This window comes from Gadus morhua, chromosome 1 (assembly GCF_902167405.1).
Source record: "Gadus morhua chromosome 1, gadMor3.0, whole genome shotgun sequence".
Classification (NCBI taxonomy): Eukaryota; Metazoa; Chordata; class Actinopteri; order Gadiformes; family Gadidae; genus Gadus; species Gadus morhua.
In genome coordinates this window covers 23,072,481-23,100,253 of record NC_044048.1, presented here as the reverse complement: position 1 = coordinate 23,100,253, position 27,773 = coordinate 23,072,481, and the positions used below count along the sequence as shown (strand labels likewise).

The 27,773-nt window shown below is 46.6% G+C and overlaps 1 protein-coding gene across 1 annotated transcript; it reads right to left on the bottom strand.

Moving 5' to 3' along the window:
• Positions 1-14: 14 nt before the first annotated feature.
• ephb2a (eph receptor B2a) lies at positions 15-27,773 on the bottom strand. The gene is made up of 16 exons (XM_030365624.1): positions 27,475-27,773; positions 17,831-17,895; positions 15,901-16,585; positions 13,093-13,248; positions 11,317-11,652; positions 9,942-10,066; positions 9,351-9,513; positions 8,558-8,666; positions 7,627-7,694; positions 7,143-7,265; positions 5,925-6,172; positions 4,777-4,992; positions 3,427-3,576; positions 2,225-2,418; positions 899-1,054; positions 15-355 (listed from the first exon to the last, which is right to left on the bottom strand). The coding sequence occupies exons 1-16, from the start codon at positions 27,545-27,547 to the stop codon at positions 247-249; spliced, it is 2,976 nt and encodes a 991-aa protein (XP_030221484.1). The 5' UTR covers positions 27,548-27,773; the 3' UTR covers positions 15-246.

Sequence of the window (27,773 nt, the reverse complement as noted above, 5' to 3'; positions counted from 1 at the left end):
ATGCATGTGTTTATGTGTATGTGTGTTTATGTATGTGCGCGCTTATTCGTGTATGCGTGTTTATGTGTGCGTGTATATGTGTATGTGTGTAAATGTGTGTTTGTGTTATATATGTATGTGTTTTCGGAGGTCTGGCATCAGAGCGACCGGCGTGGTTCCTCCGAGGACAGGGGGTCCGGCTGTGCTTGGGGGGCCGTGACGGTCAGACCTCCAGGGGAGGGGGTCAGACCTCCAGGGAGGAGGAGGTCAGACCTCCACAGAGGTGATCTGGTTCATCTGGGCCCTCATGGACTGGACGCTGTTGAAGATCTTCTTCTGGTGGCCGGCTAGCGTCACCCCCACTCTGAGGATGTCACTGTTGGGAAGGAGGGTCTTTAGACTTTAGGCTTTCAGGGGGGGGGGGGGGGCACTGTGATGACGGTATGACCGCAGTATGTCCAAGTCTAAGGGTTCTACGGTTAAAAGGCTCAGTATTAACACAGGGTCTTTCTGAACAACAATCAACTGGATATAAGCCAAGGGTCCAATTAATATAAAGTTACAAAAAAACTAAAACATAAAAGTATTAACATGAAATAGTAATAGATTGCAATAGTTGTATGTCATCATACTACATGAACTATGCATACCAACAGCGATATGTTGTTTCTCTTTCTCTTTCAAATGTACTCATTTCAAGTCACTTTTGATAAAAGCGTCTGCTAAATACCCTAAATGTACTGCAAATGTAAAATGGTATTATTGGATATACATAAATAGCTAGTCTCTTAAGCTTCCAATAACAGCTTACTACAGCAATGGCTCAAAGTCTAATTGTTTTCATGAAAGGAAGCAAAACGAGAGAATAATATCTGACGCTTTGGTCTCCAACCAAAACACAAAGGGAGGGCGGACTCACTCCATGGTCATCTGGGACACCACGCTGAAGCTGTTGAAGCCCTCGTTGGTGAAGTACTCTTTGTACTGGCTCATCTTGATGGCATCGAGCCACTCGTCCACCGTGGTGAAGGAGGAGAAGTCGGGAGGGCTGCGGTCCAGCAGCGCCAGGTGAACACTGGGCACCCGGGAGACAGGAGACAGGAACAGGATATTGAATCGTTAAGCAGGAATGACCCCGGGTTGGACCGTGGACGTGTGGAGAGAGCAGGAGACGCCATAGAGTGTGGTTTGGTGTAGAGTCGGTATTTGGGGGAAAAATGAATGATTGAAGCTATTGGATCAACTGAAGGACATTTACTATCGGATAAAAATAGTTACCTTGAATAAAAGCAGTTTTACTTTAGTTAACAGAATATTTGTAGAGTGGGATATTGTTGAATAAAATCATAACAAAGAACATGAATAATTTAACTCTGGATCGAAATGGCATAAAGATTGTTTTGCATCTTATGATCTTATGATCGCATTCATCCAATTCTAATCTCGATTAATTAAATCAAAATGAGCTCACACTTAAAAAAAAAGACTTAGAACAATCATTCACACTCAGAGTTGGACCATCTGATTCAAAAGCTCCTCTATACTTTCTCTCAGCGGGTAGATCTCAGTATACTAGCACTGCGCTGTACTTAAATACATGTATTATATCAGTATTGTACATATAATACTGTAAATTCAAATACTGTAATAATCTTCCTTTTTATTATACTGCTACGTTTTCATATTTGTATTATAACTCATCTTTTATATTGATATTTGGTTTCAATGCTGTCACAACCAAATTCGGGGATGACTAAAGTCATCCATCCTTCGGAGGAGACATAAAACCGAGGTCCTGACTCACTGAGGTCATAAAAGTTCCCAGGGCACTTATCGCAAAGAGTAGGGGATTCCCCGGTGTCCTGGCTAAAACTGCCCAACCAGGCTCATTCAATCCGGCCCCCTAATCATCCTCCTGTATGATTGGCTGACTCATTAATTCCCGCTGGTGTGTGGCTAGCGTTCTGTTGCAGATTGGCTGCCGTGCATCACCCATGAAGGTGCTACACACTGGTGGTGGTGAGTGAGGTCCCCCCCTTCACTGTAAAGCGTCTTTGAGTGGCTGGAAAAGCGCTGTATAAATTGAATCAATTATTATTATCCACCCCTCCATCTTTCCATCCATCCATCCATCCATCCATCCATCCACAATCAACCATCCATCCACTCATCCATCCCCCCCTCCGCCCCTCGGCCCCCCGGCCCCCCGGCCTCCCGGCCCCCCGGCCCCCACGCCCCCCGGCACCTGGACGAGAGGGGGGTCATGGCCTTGAGGCTGGCGGGGTTGCGGATCATCTTGTCCAGTGTGCTGACGGTCTGGCTGAACTTGGGCCGGTTGTTGCGGTCCTTCTGCCAGCAGTCCAGCATCAGCTGGTGCAGGGCGCTGGGGCAGTCCATGGGGGGGGGCAGCCTGTAGTCCTGCTCGATGGCGTTGATCACCTGCACAGGGGTGGGGGGCACAGTCTGTGATGGGTGGTCTACTAAGGCGTGGGGGGCACAGTCTGTGATGGGTGGTCTACTAAGGCGTGGGGTGCACAGTCTGTGATGGGTGGTCTACTAAGGGGCGGGGTGCACAGTCTGTGACTGGTTAGATTATAGTCTGTGATTGGTTAGTTTACAAAGGGGTGTGGTTCACAGTCTGTGATTGGTTCGTTTAAAAAGGGTTTTGGTGTACATTCTGTGATTCGTTAGTTTACAGTCTGTGATTGGTTAGTTTACAAAGGGTTTTGGTGTAAAGTCTGTGATTGGTTGGTTCACAAAGGGTTTGGTGCACTGTCCGTCATTGGCTAGTTTACAAAGGGTTTGGTGCACAGTCTGTGATTGGTTAGTTTACAAAGGGTTTGGTGCACAGTCTGTGATTGGTTAGTTTACAAAGGGTTTGGTGCACAGTCTGTGATTGGTTAGTTTACAAAGGGTTTTTGTGCACAGTCTGTGATTGGTTAGTTTACAAACGGTCTTGGTGCACAGTCTGTGATTGGTTAGTTTACAAAGGGTTTGGTGCACAGTCTGTGATTGGTTAGTTTACAAAGGGTTTGGTGCACAGTCTGTGATTGGTTAGTTTACAAGGGGTTTGGTGTACGGTCTGTGATTACAGTATCACACAGCTATTTAATTTGCTCACAGTTTATAACCTTCAGCCTTTGTTTTCAAAGAAATATGCAAAACATTACCATAATGTCTGGATAGGGTTATAAGTACATAATATACTCATACGCCCTCTATGTAATTATGGGTCCACAAAATGTGGAATTAATACTCCGCCACAACCAAATGTCATCGTGGCTGGTTGGTTAAGACCGGAAGCTAAAATGAGTCACCTATTAAACCAGCTCGGAATCTGGTCTTTTTTACAACCTGCTCTCTCTGTGCAGTCTCCCTCCTCGCTGACTCTCTAAGCGTACCGACGCCCGTTCTAACGGGGAGCCAATCAGAGGGCTGGTGACTCACGTCCTGGTTGCTCATGTCCCAGTATGGCCTCTCGCCGTACGACATCACCTCCCACATGACGATGCCGTAGCTCCACGCGTCGCTGGACGACGTGAACTTCCGGTACTGGATCGCCTCCGGGGCCGTCCATCGGATCGGGATCTTCCCCCCCTGGGGACATCAACCAATCAGCACAGAGATGAATCAACCGATCAACACAGCGATAAATCAACCAATCAGCACAGCGATAAATCAACCAATCAACACAGAGATGAATCAACCAATCAGCACAGAGATGAATCAACCAATCAGCACAGAGATGAATCAACCAATCAGCACAGAGATGAATCAACCAATCAGCACAGCGATAAATCAACAAATCAAAACGGAGATGAATCAACCAATCAATAAATACAAAAAAACATGAGTAACAAAATGTAAATGTGAATTAAAATAATAATAATTATATATGCATGCATAAAAAACATAAATAATAATAATAAAATAATAATATGTAGGGAAAAGATCTGTAAATATGAATAAAGCGATCAATATTCATAAAATGAATTAATAAATAATGGTAAAGGATAATATTGATGGGTGAACGTCCAGACGGTTAAATCTGGCAAACACCTCAACTAGACCTCCTGGGTTCAGCGTATCTGGTCTAATCTTGTGTTTACATGATATGCAGGGGGAAATAGGATATACCTGGTCATTTCTGGGCCTAGCTGGAAGTGTAAAATCTGAGGACTTATTCGGCGAACAGCACTGTCTTGGAGAAAGTGTTTTTTAAGTTTCCGACCAAGATACTGCAGTTTGTAGTTTATATACATTAATGATACTGGGTGATCTACAAATAAACTTAAATAAAAAAAAGTAATGGGAAAACACTGACGTTATAACATTATTTCGATTTTCTTCAAATAATGTACTTATTCACACTTTGACAACAGAAAAAAAGGCGTAAAAAATTAGCAAATGTCAGGCTACTTTAAATGTTGATGGGGTATTTACAAAAGATCAGTTTGTTTCTTATATTTCACATGAACTAAAAGAATACAATGCCTTTAGTTGCAAGTTACTTTCAATCTCTACGGGCTATTTACAAGGTTTACAGTTTGACTACAATACATTATCATCCTAAATAACATACATTATTTGAACATTGCTATCGATGCTTTTTATGTCTTTTTTTTACTTTGTTTTACTATTCTAAAACTCGTCTGTGTTATGATTGATATCATAAAACAGACGTTTCCAACATGAGGTCTGCTACAAATCAACCGTTTATTTCAAGAAAAGAAAAGTTAAAAAACACCTAGAAGCCGCCCAGTGGTGCGGCGGCGGCGGCGGCGGCGGCGGACTCACCAGGGCGCTGGTGTAGGTGGGGTCGGACGCGTCGTCCTCCAGGAAGCGCGACAGGCCGAAGTCCGACACCTTGCTGACCAGGTTGCTGTTGACCAGGATGTTGCGGGCGGCCAGGTCGCGGTGGACGTAGTTCATGTCACACAGGTACTTCATCCCCGCCGCGATGCCTCGCAGCATGCCCACCAGCTGGATCACCGTGAACTGCCCGTCGTTTTGCTACAGCCAATCAGCAGGAGACAAGGAGAGGTTTGGGGGGGGAAATCATTGGTTAGGCGGTTTTGGCCAGCCAATCGAATCATAGAGAAGGGTATGTTGGTCTTGAACTCATTGGTTATGTGGTTTGGTTCAGCCAATCAAATCAGACATGTAGAGGATTGTCATGAAGTAGTCCCTTAAGGGGTATGGTACTTAACTGACTGACAAATCATGTACACAATGGTCGTAAACAACTGGTATGAGGTAACAGCTAAACAGTAAATATCAATTAAAGGTATGAGTTTTCTTGGGCAGTCCCTTTTAAAAAGCGAAACACATTATGTTCAAACAGAAAAAGCAGACCTAGCCATTGATTGATTGATTGATTGATTAATACTTTAATAATCCCAGGGGGAAATTATTTATTCAAGCCATGGCATCATGGCAAAAAAAAAGGTGATGTAAGCCTTTGCAAAGCAGTGCAGAGACTTTACGTTTAGTTTTAAGAATGTCAGCACTCAATGTGGCCCAGTGGCCCCCCATGGGAAGGGCCCTGAAAGGGCCAAAAGGAGACCAAAGACCCTGCTGCAGGCTAACCCTGTGTGTGTGTGTGTGTGTATGTGTGTGTGTGTGTGTGTGTATGTGTGTGTGTGTGTGTGTGTGTGTGTGTGTGTGTGTGTGTGTGTGTGTGTGTGTGTGTGTGTGTGTGTGTGTGTGTGTGTGTGCGTGTGTGTTTGCGTGCATGCGTGCGTGCGTGTGTGTGTGCATGCGTGCGTGTGTGTGTTTGCGTGCATGCATGCGTGCGTGTGTGTGTGCATGCGTGCGTGTGTGTGCGTGTGCGAGCATGCGTGTGTGTGCATGCGTGCGTGTCCGTGCGTGCATGCATGCGTGCGTGCGTGCGTGTGTGTGTGTGTGTGTGCGTGCATGCGTCTATGCATGCGTGGGGTCCTCACCCTCAGGAAGGAGTCCAGCGAGCCGTTCTCCATGAACTCGGTGAGGATCATGACGGGGTTGCTCTTGGTGACCACGCCCTCCAGCCGGATGATGTTGGGGTGGTCGAACTGGCCCATGATGGACGCCTCAGACAGGAAGTCCCGCCTCTGGCGCTCCGTGTAGCCCGCCTTCAGCGTCTTGATGGCGACCAGGATCTCCCTCTTACCCGGAAGACGAAGGTTACCGCTGCACACCTCCCCGAACTCTCCTGACGAGAGGAGAGGAGGAGAGGAGGAGAGGAGAGGAGGGGAGGAGGGGAGGAGGGGAGGAGCGGAGAGGAGAGGAGGAGAGGAGGAGCGGAGAGGAGAGGAGGAGGGGAGGAGAGGAGAGGAGGAGGGGAGGAGAGGAGGAGGAGAGGAGGAGAGGAGGAGAGGAGAGGAGGAGGAGAGGAGGAGAGGAGAGGAGAGGAGAGGAGGAGAGGAGGAGGGGAGAGGAGAGGAGGAGAGAAGAGTAGGAGAGGAGGAGAGGAGGGGAGGAGAGGAGGAGAGGAGAGGAGGAGAGGAGGAGAGGAGAGGAGAGGAGAGGAGGAGAGGAGAGGAGGAGAGGAGGAGGGGAGGAGGGGAGAGGAGAGGAGGAGAGGAGAGTAGGAGAGGAGGAGAGGAGGGGAGGAGAGGAGGAGAGGAGGAGAGGAGGAGAGGAGAGGAGGAGAGGAGAGGAGGAGAGGAGAGGAGAGGAGGAGGGGAGAGGAGAGGAGGAGGGGAGGAGAGGAGAGGAGGAGAGGAGAGAGGAGGTGATCAGAAACAGTTTGTAACCCAAGTAGGTGAACACATAATGACTGTGTTGCGAGGAACGTTCAAACAAATAAGCATCAGTATGACTAATGCGACATCAACTATACTATACTATACTATACTACACTAACTTTACTCTATAGTGCTTATACATCATCAGAATGCATCATGGGAAACAATGACCAAAACACCCTTGCTACCGTTAATATTCCTATGGAAGCCCTATACTATACTATACTACGCTTTACCACATATATTATACTTAGCTATACTATAAACAACATGTACCATACTCTATACACAATGTACTATAAACAGGTCAAAGGGGGGAAGGCCCGTCTAGGGACATTCATGAGCATTGATGACACAACACAAAGGTAATCACTGTGACGAAGGGTTGGGCGCACAGAGAAGAACCACTGACACTGTAACACACAGTCCCTCTACCTGCCCCGATGACCTGCTCGATCTTCACGCAGGGGAACTCGATCTCCTTGGCGAACTCCCGGATGGCCTCGTTGGGGTCCTCGTAGGTGAAGGGGTCGATGTAGATCTTCACGCCGGGAGACACTGCGAGGCAACACACCAGTTACAGTGGGCCGTTGAGAAGGCACTTTGGTTGGGTTTTAAGAACTCAGCTTCCTTTATATTCCATGAACGTTGATTGATTGATTAGCGTGAAAAGGTGGATCCCTTTTTCAAAACCCCAAAGCGATGTTGGATATTAACACAACCATCAAAAAAGTTTACAGCTATTTACTCATAAACTCAACGTTTGAAACACACCTAATCTAAGATTGATAATGATTCAACTCATCCGCTCTGGACTACACAGAGCGATACACATCACACATCACAGTCGCATGAAGGTTGGAAATGTAAAGAAAAATAAAATATTACGCAGAATGGTAAAGAGCAGCCTGAGACTCACAGTGTCCGCTGGTGTACTGCAGCTTCTCGGTGTACTCCGTGTTCTCTGGTCTCTCTGTGGTCCTCCTGCTGTTGGACAAACAATAAGATGGACAACTTCGTTATCATCATCATCATCATCATCATCATTTTAAACAACTCTTTGGGCCCTATTTTAACGGTCTGAAACGCAAGCGAGAAGCGCCAAGCGCTAGTAGCTTGGTGGGCGGTTCTATGGCGATGTTGCTATTTTACTCTCATCCCCTTTAAGAGCCATGAGCGCATTTGAATCTGACGAGTTGAGATTTTGACAGCGCGTCTGCAGTGTCCGATGAGACAGATGCACATGAACTTCAAATGGCTCAGTTTATGGCCTAATAATATGGCCTAATTCACACATGGAATAAGGTTTACTTCCACAACTTCAGAAATACTGAGTCCTCAAATAAATTTCAAAATAGCACCAGGGAACGTTTGCGCCAGAACACGCCTCCTCCTTTCGCCGAACCGCCCCTTGGGGCGCAAGATCATTCCCTAATTTACCGACGCGTGGCCTAACTTGTTCTACTGAGTGATCTTGTGTGAATAATATACATTAGAAAGGCACATGTTGAGGGGATTGTTTGCAATATGCTATAAACACTCTGATTCAATAATTAGTAACTGTGAATATTGTTCTTTGACATCAGTCAAAGTCAAGTCGACGGCAATTTATCAATGATCAATCAGCCTCGGTCCCTGAGCAGCCATCTTGGCTCCACACTGGTTCTAAATACTAGCTGGGTCTGGGGACAGAATGCTGAAGGGCCAGCTAGTGTGGACGGTTGGTTGTGGTCATGGTGCTACGACCTACTTTTGGGTCGCGGCCCACACTGCTGTAGCATCATGAATCACATCTCATCATAAACAAAATGGAGGCTCATGTCTTTGATATTTTTTGAACGCTGTCTCACCTGCGGCAGATGATGATGAAGACTGTGATGGCGATGATGAAGACCACGCCCCCAGAGGCGGAGCCGATGATGAGAGGCAGCTTCTCTTGGATGCTGGAATTGTACTCCTCTGGAGGGGCAAGCACAGGAAGTGACATCAGAACTCAAAGGTTTTTGAAGTGAATCATGAGAACATCGCTGATAGCAAAAAAATGTACGGCCATTGTTGACAGGTCGAACCATGGGTTGGATTTTATAAATCAGTCCTGCTATGACTAAGTAGCGTCACTGTTATAAACGGGAAATGGACTGCATTATATGGCAATTCTTATCCAAAGCACTTTACAACATTGCCTAACATTCCCCCATTCATGCACACATTCACGGCAGAGTCAACCAAGTAAGGCGACAGCCAGCTCGTCAGGAGCAGTTAGATGCCTTGCTCATTGACACCTTGACACAATAGGAGCAAGCGGGGATCGAACTAGCAACCTTACGGTTAGCGACCAACCCGCTCTACCGCCTAAGCTACTGCCACCGTTCTCAAGAAGTACAAGAACGGCACATTTTCAACCATACATTGTTGAACAGGCAAATAATATGCCTGGGGAAAGGAGCCAACAGCTTTTAAAAAAGAAACATTTTATTTCAGGTTTTAAAAGGAATATGAATAAGAAAAGGGATGTCCCTGTCACTGCGGTGTCTTTGAAACCCCCTGACACAACGCAACCCACACGTTTAAAAATAAATAAACTCTGCAGTGTGAGTGGTCCGTTGAATATTGCATGGATCGGTGGGGGGACGGGAGGAATACCTTCGGTCATGGTCTGGAAGTACATCTTCCCGCTGTAGCGTCCGAACCCGGCCACCGTGCGGGCTCGGACCTGGAACACGTAGATGGTCCCGGGCTTCAGGCCCCGGATGTCCGCCGTGTTGGTCTGACTGCGGAACAGCGACGAGTTGAACTCCGCCTGGCTCTGCAACACAACAGGGTGTCATATTTTATACCGAGGGGAATACAAAACAATATATTAAATCGTAATTTTTATTTTTGCAGGATCGTTGGGGGCAGCAGGATATTCTTGAGAGGGTTTTTCGAGCGCCCAGCCTAAACATACTGGGTTTGAATCCCGATGATCACAGCCCTACCTGTTAACAACCGTGAGCAAGATGCCCTTTCCCATTTCTGCTCCCCATGATTTGAAAACCCTTTGCCTGAACCAATTCAAAATGTTTCATCAACTTAATTACTTTTTTATTAATTCAAGTTCACTACAACGTACCTCAAACACCACTAGCATCACCCCCCCCACCACCACCACCGCCGCCGCTAGCACCCCCACCACCATCCCCCCTCCCACCCCCCCCAACACCACCACCACAGGCCCCAGGGAGCAGCAGGTACCTTCTCATAGTACTGCAGCTCGTAGTCCAGGATGAGTCCGTTGGGCTGGTCGGGCTGAGACCAGGACAGGGTGATGCTCTCAGGGGCCCGGCTCACCTGGTGCATGATGGAGACGGCCGAGGGGACTGAGGACCACAGCACGGAGAGAGAGAGAGAGAGAGGGAGAGGGAGGTAAGAGACACAGCAGGAAGGAGAGAGAGAGAGGGAGAGGGGGAGAGGGAGAGAGGGAAGAGACACAGCAGGAAGAGAGAGAGAGAGAGGGAAGGGAGAGAGAGAGAGAGAGGGAAGGGAGAGAGAGAGAGAGGGAAGGGAGAGAGAGAGGGGGGGAGGGAGAGAGAGAGGGGAGAGAGAGAGAGAGAGAGAGAGAGAGAGAGAGAGAGAGGGAGAGGGAGAGGGAGAGAGAGAGAGAGAGAGAGAGAGAGAGAGAGAGAGAGAGAGAGAGAGAGAAAGAGAGAGAGGGAAGGGAGAGAGAGAGGGAAGAGACAGCAGGGAGAGAGAGAGAGAGAGAGAGAGAGAGAGAGAGAGAGAGAGAGAGAGAGAGAGAGAGAGAGAGAGAGAGAGAGAGGGAAGAGACACAGCAGGAAGAGACACAGCACGGAGAGAGAGAGAAGGGAGAGAGAGAGAGAGAGAGAGAGAGAGAGAGAGAGAGAGAGAGAGAGAGAGAGAGAGAGAGAGAGAGAGAGAGAGAGAGAGAGAGAGAGAGAGAGAGAGAGAGAGAGAGAGAGAGAGAGAGAGAGAGAGAGAAGGGAGAGAGAGAGGGAAGACACACAGCATGGAGAGAGAGAGAGAGAGAGAGAGAGAGAGAGGGAAGGGAGAGAGAGAGGGATGAGACACAGCAGGAAGAGAGAGGGATGGAAGGGAGAGGAAGGGAGAGAGACATACACACACACATATACACACATAAAATACATTAGAAGCATTGGCATTAGAAAGCATTAGAAAGAGACAGATAATGCTGTCGAGACAACATGCTAGATATTGAACCTAAGTATTTACAGCAATTTACGATTTGACAAACACGTTGATGATGTCAATCACCGCGATTAAGCACCATAACTTGAAGCATTATACATTTGGAAATCGTGGCAAAAAATAAAATCAAATTTTCCCCAGATATTTCTTAGTATATATATATGTGTGTGTGTGTGTGTGTGTGTGTGTGTGTGTGTGTGTGTGTGTGTGTGTGTGTGTGTGTGTGTGTGTGTGTGTGTCTGTGTGTGTTTGTGTCTCTTTCTATGTGTGTGTCCCCCTCCCTCCCTTTCCCTCCCCTCTCTCTCTTTCTGCTGAACGCTCTATCATACCACAGAATAACACCACACCAAAAAAAAAAAATCCAAAACATTTGCCCCCAAACTAATGGCCCGCGGCCCCTTACCGGCCTGGTTGGTGGTGATGTTGACGGCGGCGTACTGCGGCGAGTAGGGGCTGAGGTCCGACACGCCGTTCACCGCCTGCACCTCGAAGGTGTAGCGCGTGTGGGCCAGCAGGTCGCTGATGCGCACGTCAGCCTCCGTCAGACCCAGCTGCCGCGGCTCGAAGCGCACGTTGTCCCCGCAGCGTGTGCAGCCCCCCCGCCCGCCCCCGCAGCTCTTGCAGATGACGTTGTACACCACGTCGTCGCGTCCCCCGCCCTCCTGGGGGGCCGTCCAGCGCAGCCGCAGGGAGGTCTCGTTCACGATGGAGATGACTCCGCGGGGGGCCGAGGGGATCGCTGGGGGGGGGGGGGGGAGGAGGTCGTCATGGTTAACCTTTATCTGTGAGGGTTGATCCGTGTCAACGTGGGAGTCGGATCAACTGAAGGGATTCGTTTGAGACGTGTGTAAGGACCTCTGAAACAAGGTCCTTCATTTAATATATATTTATATTATATTGTATATACATATAATGCTCTTTAAGTTGTACGGCACTGTTAATCTACTCGATATGCCAGTATGCTTTGGGGTGCGAATGTGTCCCATGTTGCTGTTTCATCGCGGCCTGGCATCTTTTGCTATAAGCGTGGGGAGGACGGCCACACCAAGTGGGACTGTTCAGCTTCTGAGTCACCAAGCTGAGGTGTTTCAGAATGCGTACAGTATATTATACATTTATAATTCATTAAGGGGCTTGTTTCAGAGGTCCTTACACGTATATTATGTATATTTTGTGGCTGAGAAAGGGGAGCTAGGATGACATCCTTCCTGTCGGTAGCAACTATAACGTTTTGTCTTCCACATTTATTCATTTTTATTTATTTATTTAGTTGATAGTCGACAAGCCAGAGTTAGCTGCAAATGCTCATTTCCATCTGTTGTCCCTAGCCAGATCTTAATAGGCAACCTAAAAAACAATAACTGATAAATAAATAGGTGTGGGATTTATATCCAACTACAATAAGAGGACTCTCTGTATGCACGTCTATGTCTGTCCTTCTCTTTTCTCGACAACAACCTTTCATCCGGTCGCCTTCACACTCGGTGGGTGTATCTAAGGAGGTCCAGCGATGAGTGGGAAGTTGTTTGGATCAGCGGTTCTCCAGAAAAAGCTGCAAGCAGCGAAACCAGAGTCCACGCAACCGGCCCGCGCTGAACCGATACGTTCTGAATGTTTTATACAGTACTGGCACTACGCTAGTGGTACATATTGGAACGATTGATGGAATAATTTGAATTACCAATAGTCTGACCCTGTAAATAAACTGTCAATGTGCTAACATGCGCTCTTATAGTGTTCCACTCTAAAGGGTGCTGCTCTAGTCCTCATGGTCAGTAGAAGGGGGTAGGTAGGGCTGGGCGATTGATCGAATTTTGATCGCGATTTCGATTTCAGCGTCAAACGATCACAAAACTAATATTATCGAAATTTTCATATTTTTTTTTTCATTAAATGTTTTATAGAAAGTGCAGTACAGCTGGATACATATCTGTACATTTTTACATTTTCTTTTTGACCGTTTTGTGTCTTTTTTTGAGGCGTAATTTCTAAGTTCTCAGTTACAAAGTGTTTTTCGGGAGAGACATGCTGAATAAACACGTCATGTTTTCAAACTCAAAAACAATCGTCGGAATAATCGTGATTTCAATATTGACCAAAATAATCGCGATTATGATTTTCTTTTCCATAATGGAAGCAGCCCTAGGGGTAGGTACTGGTAAACAGAACCGGTCCGTACTGGTGCAGGGCATCTGCGCGGGGTCCGAGTCGGTGCGGTAGAACCCGTTGCGGCACACGCAGTTGGTGGCGCCCTCGTTGGTGGTCCGGCTGTTGATCGGACACGGCAGGCACTCGTGGTCCCCCTGGGTGGCCTTGAAGAAGCCCGAAATGCATGCTGGGTAGACGCATAAGAAAAGAGCCAAGTTGATACAACAACTAACCAGCTGACTCTCATTCTGCTCATATCTCTTATTGGGAGGGGGGGTGGATATGTGCTTGGGACAGGCAGAACCCATGTCTTTCCTGTCGTCTGGGGGAGTCTTCCACATGAACATGTTCCTTTGCATTTATTCATCGGTCTGTCGACCGTAGCTCGGTGCAGCTCCAGAGCCCCCTCTCCCCCGCTCCCAGCCTCGAATGAAATCAATTGGTCCGTCGAGCAGTTGAAGCAGCTTGTATTGTGTGCTTGTGTGTATATGTGTGTGTGTTTGTGGATGTGTGTGTGTGTGTGTGTGTGTGTGTGTGTGTGTGTGTGTGTGTGTGTGTGTGTGTGTGTGTGTGTGTGTGTGTGTGTGTGTGTGTGCATATGTGTGTGTGTCTGTGTGTGAATGTGTATGTATATGTGTGTATGTGTGCATGTGCTTATGTGTATGTGTGTGTCTGTGTGCGTGTGTTTGCGTATGTGTGCGTCTATGTTATGTGTGTGTATGCATGTGTGTGTGTGTGTGTGTGTGTGTGTGTGTCTGTGTGTGTGTGTGTGTGTCTGTGTGTGTGTGTGTGTGTGTGTGTGTGTGTGTGTGTGTGTGTGTGTGTGTGTGTGTGTGTGTGTGTGTGTGTGTGTGTGTGTGTGCGTCTATCCACATCGAGACAAGCTCTGCTGCTCCACCTGGTCCAGGTGGAGAGAATGTGATGTGATGCAATGTGATTTCGACCAATCACACCGCATCGTCTCATGTCATCCTAACAGGGTGTGTCACATTGGTAGGACCCCAGGAGATGGCATTTTTGGGGATTTAATGTTAGATCACATAAGTGACATCATTCCCCAAATTGAAGGCTGTCTAACTTTGCCATGAATTGTTCTAAAAAGCATATTCTCTCATTTGAGAATGAATCTTGAATGAATATATTAATATTTTTCAAAGAACAAAATAAACAAATCAACCTGCTTGTCTTACAAACATATGTAGCCTATAGCCCCGTCTCCCTCGCTGCTCCTTATGTAAATTGTCAGTTTGTTACGTAAACCAATTCAGACGTATGGGTTTCCAAATAAATGTTCCGTGCCTAATCCTCGCCCGAAGAACACCCTGCATTAACGTGTAGGACGCTGACACAGAGTCCCAAAAGGGCCCTAGCCTCCACTCGTTTGCCCTTATCACAGGCTTAATGAGAACGGACATGTGGTGAATGTCGAGCAGTAAACAGTGTCTCAGTTCGCACAGCCAAGCGTAGCAATGACAGCACGCCATCTGCGGAAACATCCCCTAATAATGATCAAACATCCCTTCCACCGAACGCAAGCAACACACATTCTCTCACTCTGATGGGGAACCACAGCCAGATGAAATACGCTTTAGCCTCTGGTCTGTGACTTGCTGCCATCTGTCCAACACTCTTCTCACGCAAAATACCTTCGGCATGACGAGAGTCAAAATACACACAACCAAAATGTTTTGCGGTACATCCGGAAGGTTTGCGTGTGGCCCGGATAACCTGGCCTTAGACGACAGCAGAATCAGACCAGAGAGCCTGTCGAAACCAGAGAACGAGAGGCATGTTTCTGACGCGTAAATGAGGCTGCCTGCCTGAATCCAGTGAACTACCACCGTTTCCCGTTCTTTGCTTCTGAGCCAACAATAAGTATAAGACATACGACGTATCATGAATAGTTGATAAGATGTTCCGCTATCGACCCTGCAGGAGCCTGAGTCTGAGACATGAGGCTCAAGTGATCCCTGTTGGCATAGAGATGATCCTCCGCAGTCTTCTGTATTTTTCTCTTCTTACTTTGGCACTACTCTACCGACTCTCACAAGTACACTCTTGACTTGTCTCCAAAAAAAGACATTTTAAAACCAGTTAGAGATTTGGTGCCGCGTGCCTGGGGAGGTGTATCTTACTTTCTGAGTTAGAACTGGACTCAGACCAGAGGATGACAACTTGGTTCCTCCAGCAGATAATGTTCTTGTGTAACAAAGTGTGGAAAATTATTACTCAGTCCCACACACCAGCCCACACATTACCGTTGGACCCAATACTGTTGCACTGCGTTTTAGACTGAATAAGAAATGTTTGACTTGTTTCTGTTTCGGTTAATGTGAGAACTGAACAGAGTGTTGCTTTCAAAGTTTTTAATTGAAACATCCTCAATATCAAACCGTAAGCAGAGTAGCTTTCAAGCAGAGTATTTTTCAAATAAACTTGATAGATGATATATATATATATTACACTACATATATTACATTAGTGGTTACAAACATAGCATGAGTTAAACCACACCAAAGGCAGTCGCATGCTCAAAGCTCTTTGGCCAAATAGAATCGGTAACGGACGTTGAATTGAAGCCATGAGAGACACTAACTAATGGTTTGAGAGACTTAGTAGAGACACTTACTAATGCTTCGAGACACTTTGTAGAGACACTTACTAATGGTTCGAGACACTTTGTAGAGACACTTACTAATGGTTCGAGACACTTAGTAAAGACCCTAACTAATGGTTTGATCACCCAGACCGGTATGATCATTTCATCAACAGAACTGTCTACTATAACCAAACAGTGAAAACACAAACCCGCACGCCACGACTGCCCTCCCTCCCTCACCTCTGCACGCCGTGCCGTTCTCCACGCCCTCGAAGCCGGCCTTGCAGGTGCACCCTCCGATGGGCACCATCCACTCCCCGTCCCCGTTGCAGTACAGCCTGATGGGCACGTCCACCTCCTCCCCGTTGGGCACGCACACGCCCCGCGCCACCACCAGCGACGTGCTCTCCGCGCCCGACAGCGTCTCGGGGAAGGCGGCGCCGTTCAGCACCACGGCCGGGCACTTCCTGTAGAAGACGCGCACGGCGATGAGCGACATGCAGGCGCCGTAGTCCTGGAAGGCCAGGTAGAAGCCCCGGCGCGACACGGGCCCGAAGCTGCGCACTTCGCTGTTGATCTTCATGATGCGTCCGCCCAGGTCCACCTGGGAGAAGCTCTCGTCGGCCGCGATGGTGTCCACCTTGGTCCAGGGGTTCTCCATCCAGGGCGGGGAGGTGCGCGTGGCGGCGTCGGCGTCCGACTCGTAGAAGTACAGGTTGAAGGTCTCCTTGCAGGAGCCCGGCACGTTGGGGATGGAGCCGCAGTCGCGCACCGAGAACTTCATCTGGACGTGGATGCGCTGGGCGCCGCGCCGCCGGATGTGCCTGGTGCGCACCCAGTTGTTCTGGCTGCCGTCGAACACGTTGCACACCTGGTAGGTGCGGATGGTGGTCATGTGCTCGTCGTAGCCGCTCACCTCCTCCCACTGCGGGGGACAAGGCGGAGGGTTGGTGGGGGACAAGGCGGAGGGTTGGTGGGGGACAAGGTGGAGGGTTGGTGGGGGACAAGGTGGAGGGTTGGTGAGGGACATGGTGGAGGGTGGTGGGGGACAAGGTGGAGGGTTGGTGAGGGACAAGGTGGAGGGTTGGTGAGGGACATGGTGGAGGGTTGGTGAGGGACAAGGTGGAGGGTGGTGGGGGCCAAGGTGGAGGGTTGGTGAGGGACAAGGTGGAGGGTGGTGGGGAAAAGGGGGAGGGTGGGGAGGACAGCTCACAACTGTGATTGCGTCTTTATTATTACTGCACTGTATTTTGTAAGATAAGAGGTGCAGGATAGTGGAAATGGTGTTTGACTAACAGCTGAAAAGGGACTGGGTTCGATTCCAGTCATAGAGCTAGACATCCCTTAGCAAGAGATGTCTTTAAAGATCTCCTATTATACTACTTTTCTGATCTTAATTTCTTATTAATGACTCCAATAGAGCAACCTGACACAAATCACAGCACAAAAAACGATGTCGATTTTCGGGAAACTCTTTCAGCATTCTCTGTCAACACTCGGCTTCGTCCTTCTCCGCCCCCTCGCCCCCCTCCTGCCAACCCCACTCCGTTGTGATTGGTTACCTTCCGGAAGAGCATGTTGCAGCATTCACATACATGAAAAATCTGGATTGTTCTACGTAGATAAATCCGTAAAGTGAATGGCGACTGGCGTCCCTAGTGTTTAGCGCTCTACACAGCCACCCCAGACGGTCAGCAGAGAAATACGTCTCAATGCATTTACGTCATTATTTGACACTTTAGTATGGTTAAACATGACTATAAATCATTATAACAACGTTTATAGGTCATAAAGGTCGAAAAAGCATAATAGGTTCTCTTTAAGGAGCAGGATAAAAACATTACAGCAAGTCGCTATGGATTAAAGCGTCCGTCTTTGGAGAAGCCCATTCAAAATTAGTCCCCCCCAGATCTTTACATTCATGATTTATTGAAGGCGCACCAAGCCAGCGACATGGCAGACTTAAGACCTTCCGTGACATTTATGGGTCAAACCATCTCATGCGCTTGAATAATTGACCACCATTCCTCCCTTAAAAATACGCCTTATATCATCAAATACAGCGACAAACATGAATGGTAAATGAGGGAAACAAAGTGTCGCCGTCTATGTGTAGACGTGAACCGTGGGCCGTGCTAGCGTGTTGTTGTCGTGTTGTTTGGCGACGTACCCCTGCCGCCGGGTGGATGGTCCAGCCCAGCTCTGCAGTGGCGGTGGTTGAGTCCATCAGTACTTCTGCAGGACAAACACAACATGGTTGAGGTCAATATTTGATGTCTCGACAACATGGAGGTAAGAGGTAACCGCGCTGATGTCGTCCACTCTATTGAGGCTGTACTAGACCTTTGGGCCAATCGGAAGCAGCTGTTCTGGTTATTTAGGAAATCACTCGTGGTCATGGTCACATCATCCCGCCTTCCTCTGCTTTTTGACAGAAACTACCGGTGACACCTGCAGCTGGCTGCTCCTCTGGAATATGAACATAAAACAACATTTCCCAGGCTTTGACTAGCTATTATTCCTGATTTAGGGGTAAGGGTTAGGTTCTTATTTGAGTATTCATGTATAAATAATACGCACAGAAGGGCCAGATGAAGAGGAAGCTCTCTGATACATTTTTGGTATTTTCTACACTTGACATTTGATAAAATAAACCACAACAATCTTCCACTTCTCACAAGCTGTGAAAAGTGGACAATGCCCAAATTATCCACCCACATGTGCGCACAAAGATGTATTGTGTTGGTGTGTGTGTATTTGTGTGTGTGTGTGTGTGTGTGTGTGTGTGTGTGTGTGTGTGTGTGTGTGTGTGTGTGTGTGTGTGTGTGTGTGTGTGTGTGTGTGTGTGTGTGTGTGTGTGTGTGTGTGTGTGTGTGAGCGGTTATCTGTGTGTCTATCTTTCTATCTATCCATCTTTCTATGCACACAAAAACAGACAAACATACAAACAAACACACACAAAAACCATGGGATTTTTTTTTTACCGTTTTCTTTGGGCCATAATTAATGATTGCACTGTCCTATAATGAAAACACTTTGTCACAAACTGCCGACTGTGTTGTCGCTTCAAAGATGCCATGTAAAGTTGTGCAAGAGAAATAAACAAGAGGTAAAGTCACTAGGAGTATGTATGATCACTAGTGTAACTATGGTCACTAGAATAAGTATGTTCATTATGACTTAGTATGGTCACTAGTATAAGTATGGTCACTATGAGTTAGTATGGTCACTAGTGTAAGTATGGTCACTATGAGTTAGTAGGGTCACTACTAGTGTACGTTTGGTCACTATGGGTTAGTATGGTCATCACTAGTGTAAGTTTGGTCACAATGAGTTAGTATGGTCACTAGTGTAAGTTTGGTCACTATGAGTTAGTATGGTCACTAGTGTAAGTTTGGTCACTATGAGTTAGTATGGTCACTAGTGTAAGTATGGTCACTATGAGTTAGTATGTTCACTAGTTTAAGTATGGTCACTATGAGTTAGTAGGGTCACTAGTGTAAGTATGGTCACTATGAATTAGTAGGGTCACTAGTGTAAGTTTGGTCACTGTGAGTGGGTAGTAAGTATGGTTGCTAGTGGCTATGGTGCTGGACTCCTAACGGACCGCCCCAACCCGCACACAGATGACATGTATCTGATTTGACTGCTCCTCTGACGCCCTCTGATGTCAATATAATGTGCATGGTGGCTCAGAACAAGCACCAAACAAGAACAGACAACTGTCCCAGGTGTCCACGGACCACCACACATGGCTACACAACATGTAGACCACCAACACATGGCTTATAACATAATATGTAGACCACCAACACATGGCTTATAACATAATATGTAGACCACCAACACATGGCTTATAACATAATATGTAGACCACCAACACATGGCTTATAACATAATATGTAGACCTCCAACAAATGGCTTATAACATAAAATGTAGACCAACACATGGCTTATAACATGACATGTAGACCATCAACACATGGCTGCATAACATGTAGCACACCAACACATGGCTTCATAACATGTAGACCACGTCACATGGCGACATACAAATGTAGACCACCAAACCATGAGTACATAAACACATGGCTAAATAACATAACATGTCAACCACCAATGCATAGACTCATGACATGTAGACCAACAACACATGCTTACATAACATGGCTTTTTAACGTGACATGTAGATCACCAATGCATGGATACATAACATGTAGACCACCAATGCATGGATACATGACGCTACATGTATCTGATTCATTAATTCCCTCACTCTCCACCTCAAGTTGGTGTCTTTCGAGCGTTCTGGCGACGATTGGCTGCCGTGCATCACCCATGTGGGTGCTACACATTGGTGGTGGTTAGTGAGGTCCCCCCCTTCACTGTAAAGCAGGGGTCTCAAACTCGCGGCCCAGGGGCCAATTGAGGCCAATTGAGGATATTTGGTGGCCCCCTGCTTGACATCAAAGTTAAGTGTTTTGTTGCCAAACACTTTTTTTTTTTGCTGAGTGGCTTGCCACGTTTTTTATCACTTGTGATAGGGTGACCAGATGTCCCGGTTTTGCCGGGACAGTCCCAATTTTGAGTTGCGTGTCCTGAGTCCCGACAAAAGCCAAAGGGCGCTAAAATGTCCCGGTTTCCACCAACCGCTATGAAATGTCCCCTGTTGTCAGCGATTACATAGCCAACGTGATCTAATGATAGCCCGATCATTAACTTAGATTGGGTCAGTTATGCTCCTTTTTTTTGTGGAATACTTGATGCGGCCCAGCCTGACCCAGACTCTACCTCCAGCGGCCCCCAGGTAAGTTGAGTTTGAGACCCCTGCTGTAAAGCGTCTTTGAGTGTCCAGAAAAGCGCTGTATAAATTCAATCAATTATTATTATTATTACATGTAGACAATGAATGCATTGCTACTTGAGCGTGGCCAATATTAAAAGAATATCAATTAATCAATTGCCTTGATTGGATACATACCCGTTGTATGTAGTGGTTTCCTGGGTGGGGAGCAGCTCCTTGGGATTGGCTGCTCCCCCCCCAGCAATGCTTGGGGCCACAGCAACATCGCATTAAAACCGAGAGCTAAAGGAACCAGTGACCTGTAGTATGGCTAGGAGCTACTGACCTTCACACAGAACAGGATGTAAAACTATTGGTGTTGGGAGAGTGTGTGGATGCCTTCGGTTAAAGCATTTAGAGGTTCAACCACCACAGTAGAGGATTTATAGAGAGGTGATTACGTTATTTCAAAGCTTTGAAAACACAGTTTTCAAAGCTTTCATATCGGCAAACGCATACGCCGATACCAATAGTATCTGTGATAAAATCACCCATTCCAATATATCAGTTGGGCTCTGGGCTACATTACATTCGATGTAGACCACCAACACAGGGCTAACAGGCCTTTTTCTGCCAAACAAAACATTCCAAAGCCTCGCCAGACTAATGGCACGATGCACAGAGAAACAATGATATGGTCTATAAATACCTCAACTGCCATGAAACTATTTTGAAATACTTAAATAGTTTCACGCGGTTTCAATGCCCTTTTCTCGTGTTCCTGCTCCTTACTTTTCTTGATCAGTGTGCTAGCCTTGACAAACATTTTGCCAGTTATATTTACCGTGACTTTAGAGTTACGGGCATAACCGCAGAGTTGCCCTCCCAGAGAGTATAGTAGACAAAAACCAAAGCAACCTAGGATACCAAAATCTGTTACCCCTAGAGATCACAACTTTGTACAGCACACAAAACCACAGGATCTAAAACATCACCCCATGGTTTGTAGTTGGAGAAGATGTGCTCTGTGAGGACAAATAATACCCAGTAGGCTTTTTATGGTGTAAAGCACATTTTCTGGAGATGCAAACGGATTAGCATTACTTGGACTGTGATATAAAACAGCATTAACAATTGAACGGCTTTCACTTACGATCACTCCCTGGTTCTCAAATGGATATGGGCAAGCAGCCTGGAAGAGGAATCTATTTTGAGTGGGTGGAACTGCGGTTAGCAGGAGGCCTCAATGGCAATCTATAACCAATTCAGTTCATGATCAAGTGCACAAAAACACACAAAAACACACAAACACACACACACAATCTGATATTATGCAAGCGTCAAGGGAGATATATATAATGTATAGAGATACATACTTATTTATGTATGTTTGTATGTTTGCATGCATGTATACATGAGTTTGTGAATGGACCATATTGACATAGAGAATGAAAGAGAGAGAGAGAGGGGGAGAAAGAGTTTGAGACAAACACAGAGAGAGAGAGAGAGAGAGAGAGAGAGAGAGAGAGAGAGAGAGAGAGAGAGAGAGAGAGAGAGAGAGAGAGAGATTGTTCTAGTGCTCTTCATGTTTCTATAGAAAGTAGGGCAAAGATGAGTTAAGCGCATGGAGGAGGTCCAGAGCATGGTAATCCACACACACACACACACACACACACACACACACACACACACACACACACACACACACACACACACACACACACACACATGCATAAACACACACATATGCATGGACCTCCAGTGGGTTCATGTCATCCAGGCTGACCTGTCCTGTTATGTTTGTCATGTCACTCTCATGCTCTCTCCTGTTACTCTCTCCTGTTACTCTCTCCTGTTACTCTGTCCCGTTACTCTGTCCTGTTACTCAGTCATGTCAATTTGTCCTGTTAACCTGTCATGTATCTATGTCATGTTACTCGGTCATGTTACACTGTCATGTTACCCTGTCATGTTACCCTGTCATGTTATTCTGTCCTGTATCTCTGTCCTGTTACTCTGTCCTGTTACTCTGTCCTGTTATTCAGTCATGTTACACTGTCATCATGTCACTCTGTCCTGTATCTCCAATCATGTTTTCAGAAAAACATGCAACACTGGGCTTTAACTCGGTGGATCAAAATGAGGAAAGGGTAGTCACTGCTCTACTAGACAGAGCAACAGTTAATGAGGCAGCGGTTGATCCTGTCCCTTAAGTCAATGACTCTAAAGGTAGCATCCAGGCGTCATGAATGTTCAGAAGACTGCTTCTGTTGCTCCACTCCCACTGAGATTCCAAAGTACACAGGACCGTCTCGCAGCTGTTCCCCTCCGTAGGAACAAGATGTCTCACCGAGCCCACCGTCGAGAGAACGCTATACGGCCCTCGTCCCGGTGGAAGTTAATGGATGCACCAGGGAGCTAAGGCTGACAGCAATGTGCATGCGCTGGTTTGGATAGTCATACGGTTGTGCGAGCAAGACACAATGAAATCAATAGGCGGTCCCATAACCATGGAGCCTCCTTACGCTGTATGTGGTTTCACAGCAGCCAACGGACTCAATGAATGGGGCTCCAATATATCACCAAACACCACACTGTACGGACTGTTTCCATTTTCAGAGGGTGGGGAGGGAGGGTTCACGATTAATCATTTTGAACAAATGGGGACAAAACAATGTGTGCCACTATTTTGTGACGCTTTTATCCAAGGCGTCCGTGAGCACCGTGAGCATAGCAGGCCCCAGTGGCAATAAAACCCCTAACACCCGCTAGTTGTACTGCCTTGCTCGCACCAATAGACATGTCAGCCATCTTAAAACTGCACTATGTAAGTCTCCCCATTAACACCCTCTAGTGGCTAAAGTTGTAGCTAGAGCTGACTGCTGAAACGTTTGTCGCTTCCGAATCACGTCAAGAATCACATAATCTGCTACCGAAACAGGGGCAAAGAAATTATGTGAGCATGTCTTACAGACAGGGAACACCAGAATGTTTTTCCCTTATTAAAACCGCAAAATACTTTTGTTGTTTTGTCCAAGTTTTTTACGGGAAATATCCGGAAAAGCCGCATAAGATATGATGTAACATTATGCGAGCATCCAGATTTTCCCACAAAGGGGGGGTTGGGGAACTACCCCTGATTCCCAAAGGTGGACCACAATAAAACAATTTATAGTGAAAAGTTCCCTGCATGGATATACTACATTTCATTCTTGAGGAAATTTCTAGTTCAGAATTGTTTTGATGGAGTCAATAGCTTCAGAAGAAAAGTTACATAGCGCAGGTTTAAAAGGCATCCACCAAAAATGTTGTTTTTATGACACATCACTGTATATTTAATGTTAATGTTACATCATGTCCTCTTTGAGCGCTTTTATCTTATCCGCAGCATCTATCATCATCAAAGATGGCTTCCAGCTGGTGTCAAGGACTCGTGTCCTGACGGTTTTGAGGCTATGCATCAAAACTAGGTCACGGGAAGCTCCGAGGTCCATGGGATTTTTTTGTCACTATACACCCAGGGTAGAGAGACTACCACACATACAGAGAGAGAGAGAGAGAGCGTTGGGGGGGGGGGATAGAGAGTGGGAGGAGGAGAGCGGGAAAGAGAGAACAGGAGACAACGCTGAGGGAGGGGGAGAGAGAAGGGGGGGGGGGGGGATGGAAAAAAGAGAGAACGAGGAAGAGAGAGCGATAGAGAGGGGAGAAAGAGAGGGAATGAGAGAACGAGAACAGGAGAGATGAGGGGAGAGGGGGAGACCGGGTGAGCGAGAGGATCGGTGTCACAGTAAACATTGATTGGCACAGATAACAGGACCCCACTGTTCAGGTCTAGGTCCGTCCCTCCCGGAACACACCCATTCAGATTTAGACCGGGGGGGGGCAGTGAATACATCTGATTGAAGTGTGATTGAAGTGTGATTGCAGCTGCAACGGAGACATGCTAATGATATGGCTCTCTAAATATCATTAGGCACCTGGCGTCTCTCTGCCAGGTGCCTTTTGAAGGAGGGTCTACAATGAAATGCAGAGAGATTTCGGTGTGAAATTGAATCAAGACTGTGAGCGTCTGAAATGAAAACACGAGCATGTCTGGAATGATATCAAGGGAATGACTACAATCATATCAAGGGAGAGAGAATGTTTAAATAGAACTCAGGAGAGTGTCTAAAATATAATCTAGAGCAAACTGGCTCTACCACACACAATAATCCAGTCAACGGGTCAGACTATAATATCCTAGATTGCCGGTGAGAGGAGAAAGACCTCATTGTCCTCAGGTTTGGATTAGTAACCTGTCACTGTCAAAGAGAAAGGTGGCGTGGATGAAAAGCAAAAATGAAAGTAGACAAAAACGTGTAGAACGAATTGTTGTAGGAGCCGTAGGGGGAGAGAACAAGGGAAGCATCTAAGGCTAAAAAAAGGAAGCGCTGATCACTGCTAATCTGTGTTGACAGACATCTGTATGTCCTGGAACACTATGGAAGGCTTGTCTCTAAAGCATGACTGTACATTTGAGTCTACAGCCCCCATATATATATCAGTAACTGTATAATGCAATAATCGTGTGTTTTATGTCCGCTATTTTATCGTTCAATTACTGCGTCTTTAGAAAAAACATGACTTGAAGAAGTAGTTTCACTCATGCCTTGTCGTTAGAATGTCATTGTCCAGAATGTCCATATATTAGATCAATCTGAATACTTTGACGATATTCTAATAAGTAAGAACTATATTTCATAGGTAACACAAATGCTAGGTCAAGTGATCCATGGGATCCATGCTGTTCCATGCACAGCGATCACAAGCTGACTCAAGACCGAGCATAAAAATGCAAATGGACTCGCACAGAATGGACAGCTGGGGGGTGGGGGGGGGGGGGGATAAGGGTCAGGGGTGGATCGGGTCGGGCATCGAGATAGCTAGGGCACCCGGGAGAGGAAACCGGGGTGCAACAGCCGGGCTGCCAGACCACCCACCCCTCCCTCCCTCCCGTCCCTCCGGATCACATGACGGCTCTTCCAGAGCAGATAGACGACAGCGATCACGTGACCACTCCCCCGGTCCGCTGAGGATCCAGGACGGGGGGAGTGAACGCCAGAAGGGACTTTAGGTTGAATCCTTTTGCCCTGTGTGAGTGAGCTGATGCTCGGGTGTCTTTGTGTGGTGTGGCGCATGAACGCAACGCATGTGTCCACATGTGCACGTTGCACGGGACAAAGGGGGATGTTTGGAAGCGTTATCTCACAGCATGAATAGGTGAATAGGTCGGCTGTGAGCTGGGAGATATCGAATGAAAGATGGATATGGATATGTATGGAGGTGGTTGTGGTGAAGATGGTGATGATGGGGATGGTGCTGATGCTGTTGACGGTGATGGTGACGGTTGTGATGCTGATGAGGATGTTGGAAGTGGTGATGGAGGAGAATCTGGTGATGATGATGATGATGATGATGATGATGATGATGATGATGATGATGATGATGATGATGATGATGATGATGATGATGATGGTGGTGGTGGTGGTGGTCATGGTGGCAATGGTGATGATGATGATGATGATGATGATGAAAGTGACAACGAAGGAGATAATGATGACGGTGCTGGTGTTTGAAATCATCCCCTAGCCTCAGTCCTCTTGGGGACAGATGTCAGATTAGCATACTGTGCATGACAAGGGGTGACGGGGTGAAGCTGGGGGGGGGTGGTGGTGACCTGCTAAGCGGCCTCGCCACCTTGAAGTATTTAACCTGTACCTCTAATCACACATCAGAGTGGAGCCACAGTTTAGTCTCCATAGCAACACATTGAGCGTATGAAGCACATTAAACAGTAGGGCGGAAATGCAAGAATTGGTTCCTGTATTTCCGGAAGTATGCGTGAGTTATGGATCTGCAAAGGACTGGCAATTACCTCCAGTGATGATGAATAAGTTCATGAACATTATTAAGACCACTAAGATAAACACTATAATTATTATATTTATCCCTCAGTGGCTCTAAACGTCATTGCATTGTGGGATACCTTGCAATATAGGGAAATTACAGAGTGCAACAAGTTAAAGAGCCAAATATTGATTTATTTATGTGACTAAATATCCAATAACATGCTGCTTGCTTCAGCTCACTCTTTGAGTTGAACAGACTCTCAAACTATTCTGATTAAAAGTCAACCCAAATTTATCTTGGACATTTACTGTAGTAATTCAAAGCGAGATTGAAGTGAGTATGAGTATGCCAGTAACCCAGATATTGCAATGCAAGTGTATTTTGTCTACTTGTACTCAGTGACCTTTACTAAGCTAAAATATGATGTGTTTCACAATGACACGATACTGCTCCTGGACTGGATACAACAAATACAATCAGACAGAATCACCCTCTCTAAACGTTGCCCGTGCGCGGACAGACACACACACACACACACACACACACACACACACACACACACACACACACACACACACACACACACACACACACACACACACACACACACACACACACAGTTCTAATAGTTTTACGGTATTTGAAACAAAAACGTAATAGTAGGCCTAGATAGTTTGCCAGTGATCCATTATCCTTTGATGAGAAAATAAAGTTAGAGGCCTATTATAGGCTACTATCAATGTAGGCTATTAAGATGATGAATTCATTCAACCAAGGAACGTAGAAAATATATCTCCAGCCCCTGGAAATCATCCCATCATCATCGCCATCATCATCACCACCATCACCATCATCATCATCGGCATCACCAGCATCATTACGAATTGTTTCGCAGATTTCATTTTTAATAGATTGGGTTGCAATTGGAGTCGCGATGTGCAAACGTTTGCAGTCGCCACAGCCACACGGCACATAATCTGTCTCCCTCTCTCCTTCCACCTTTTAAGAAATCTCTCATAAAATACGGTACCACGTTAGACTTATTATCCTGGGTTTGCCCGGTATATGGCGGTTGCGGATAGCGCCGGTGCTTGTTCATCCATGCTAAAAGTGATGTGAATAACATTAAAATACTTTCCTACCTTCCACAGCCAGTACCGCTGGAATTATCCATAAAAAACCCAGAACATCCATGATCATAGTAATTCCGAGCATTAGACCGTTTACAAAAAGCCAACGTATTCACTACGACGGCTTCCCCGGGTGGGCCATTAACACAAGATACACCTGTAAAAGTACCAAAAAAAAAAGATACCCGGCCAGTAAAATGAATTGCAATTGAAAAGCGATAGCGAATGTGCGATAAGTTTGGACGAAACCAAAAGGCTGTCCTTGTAGGGGGGCAGAGCGGCTCAACACGCGCGCTACCTCCGACTGCACG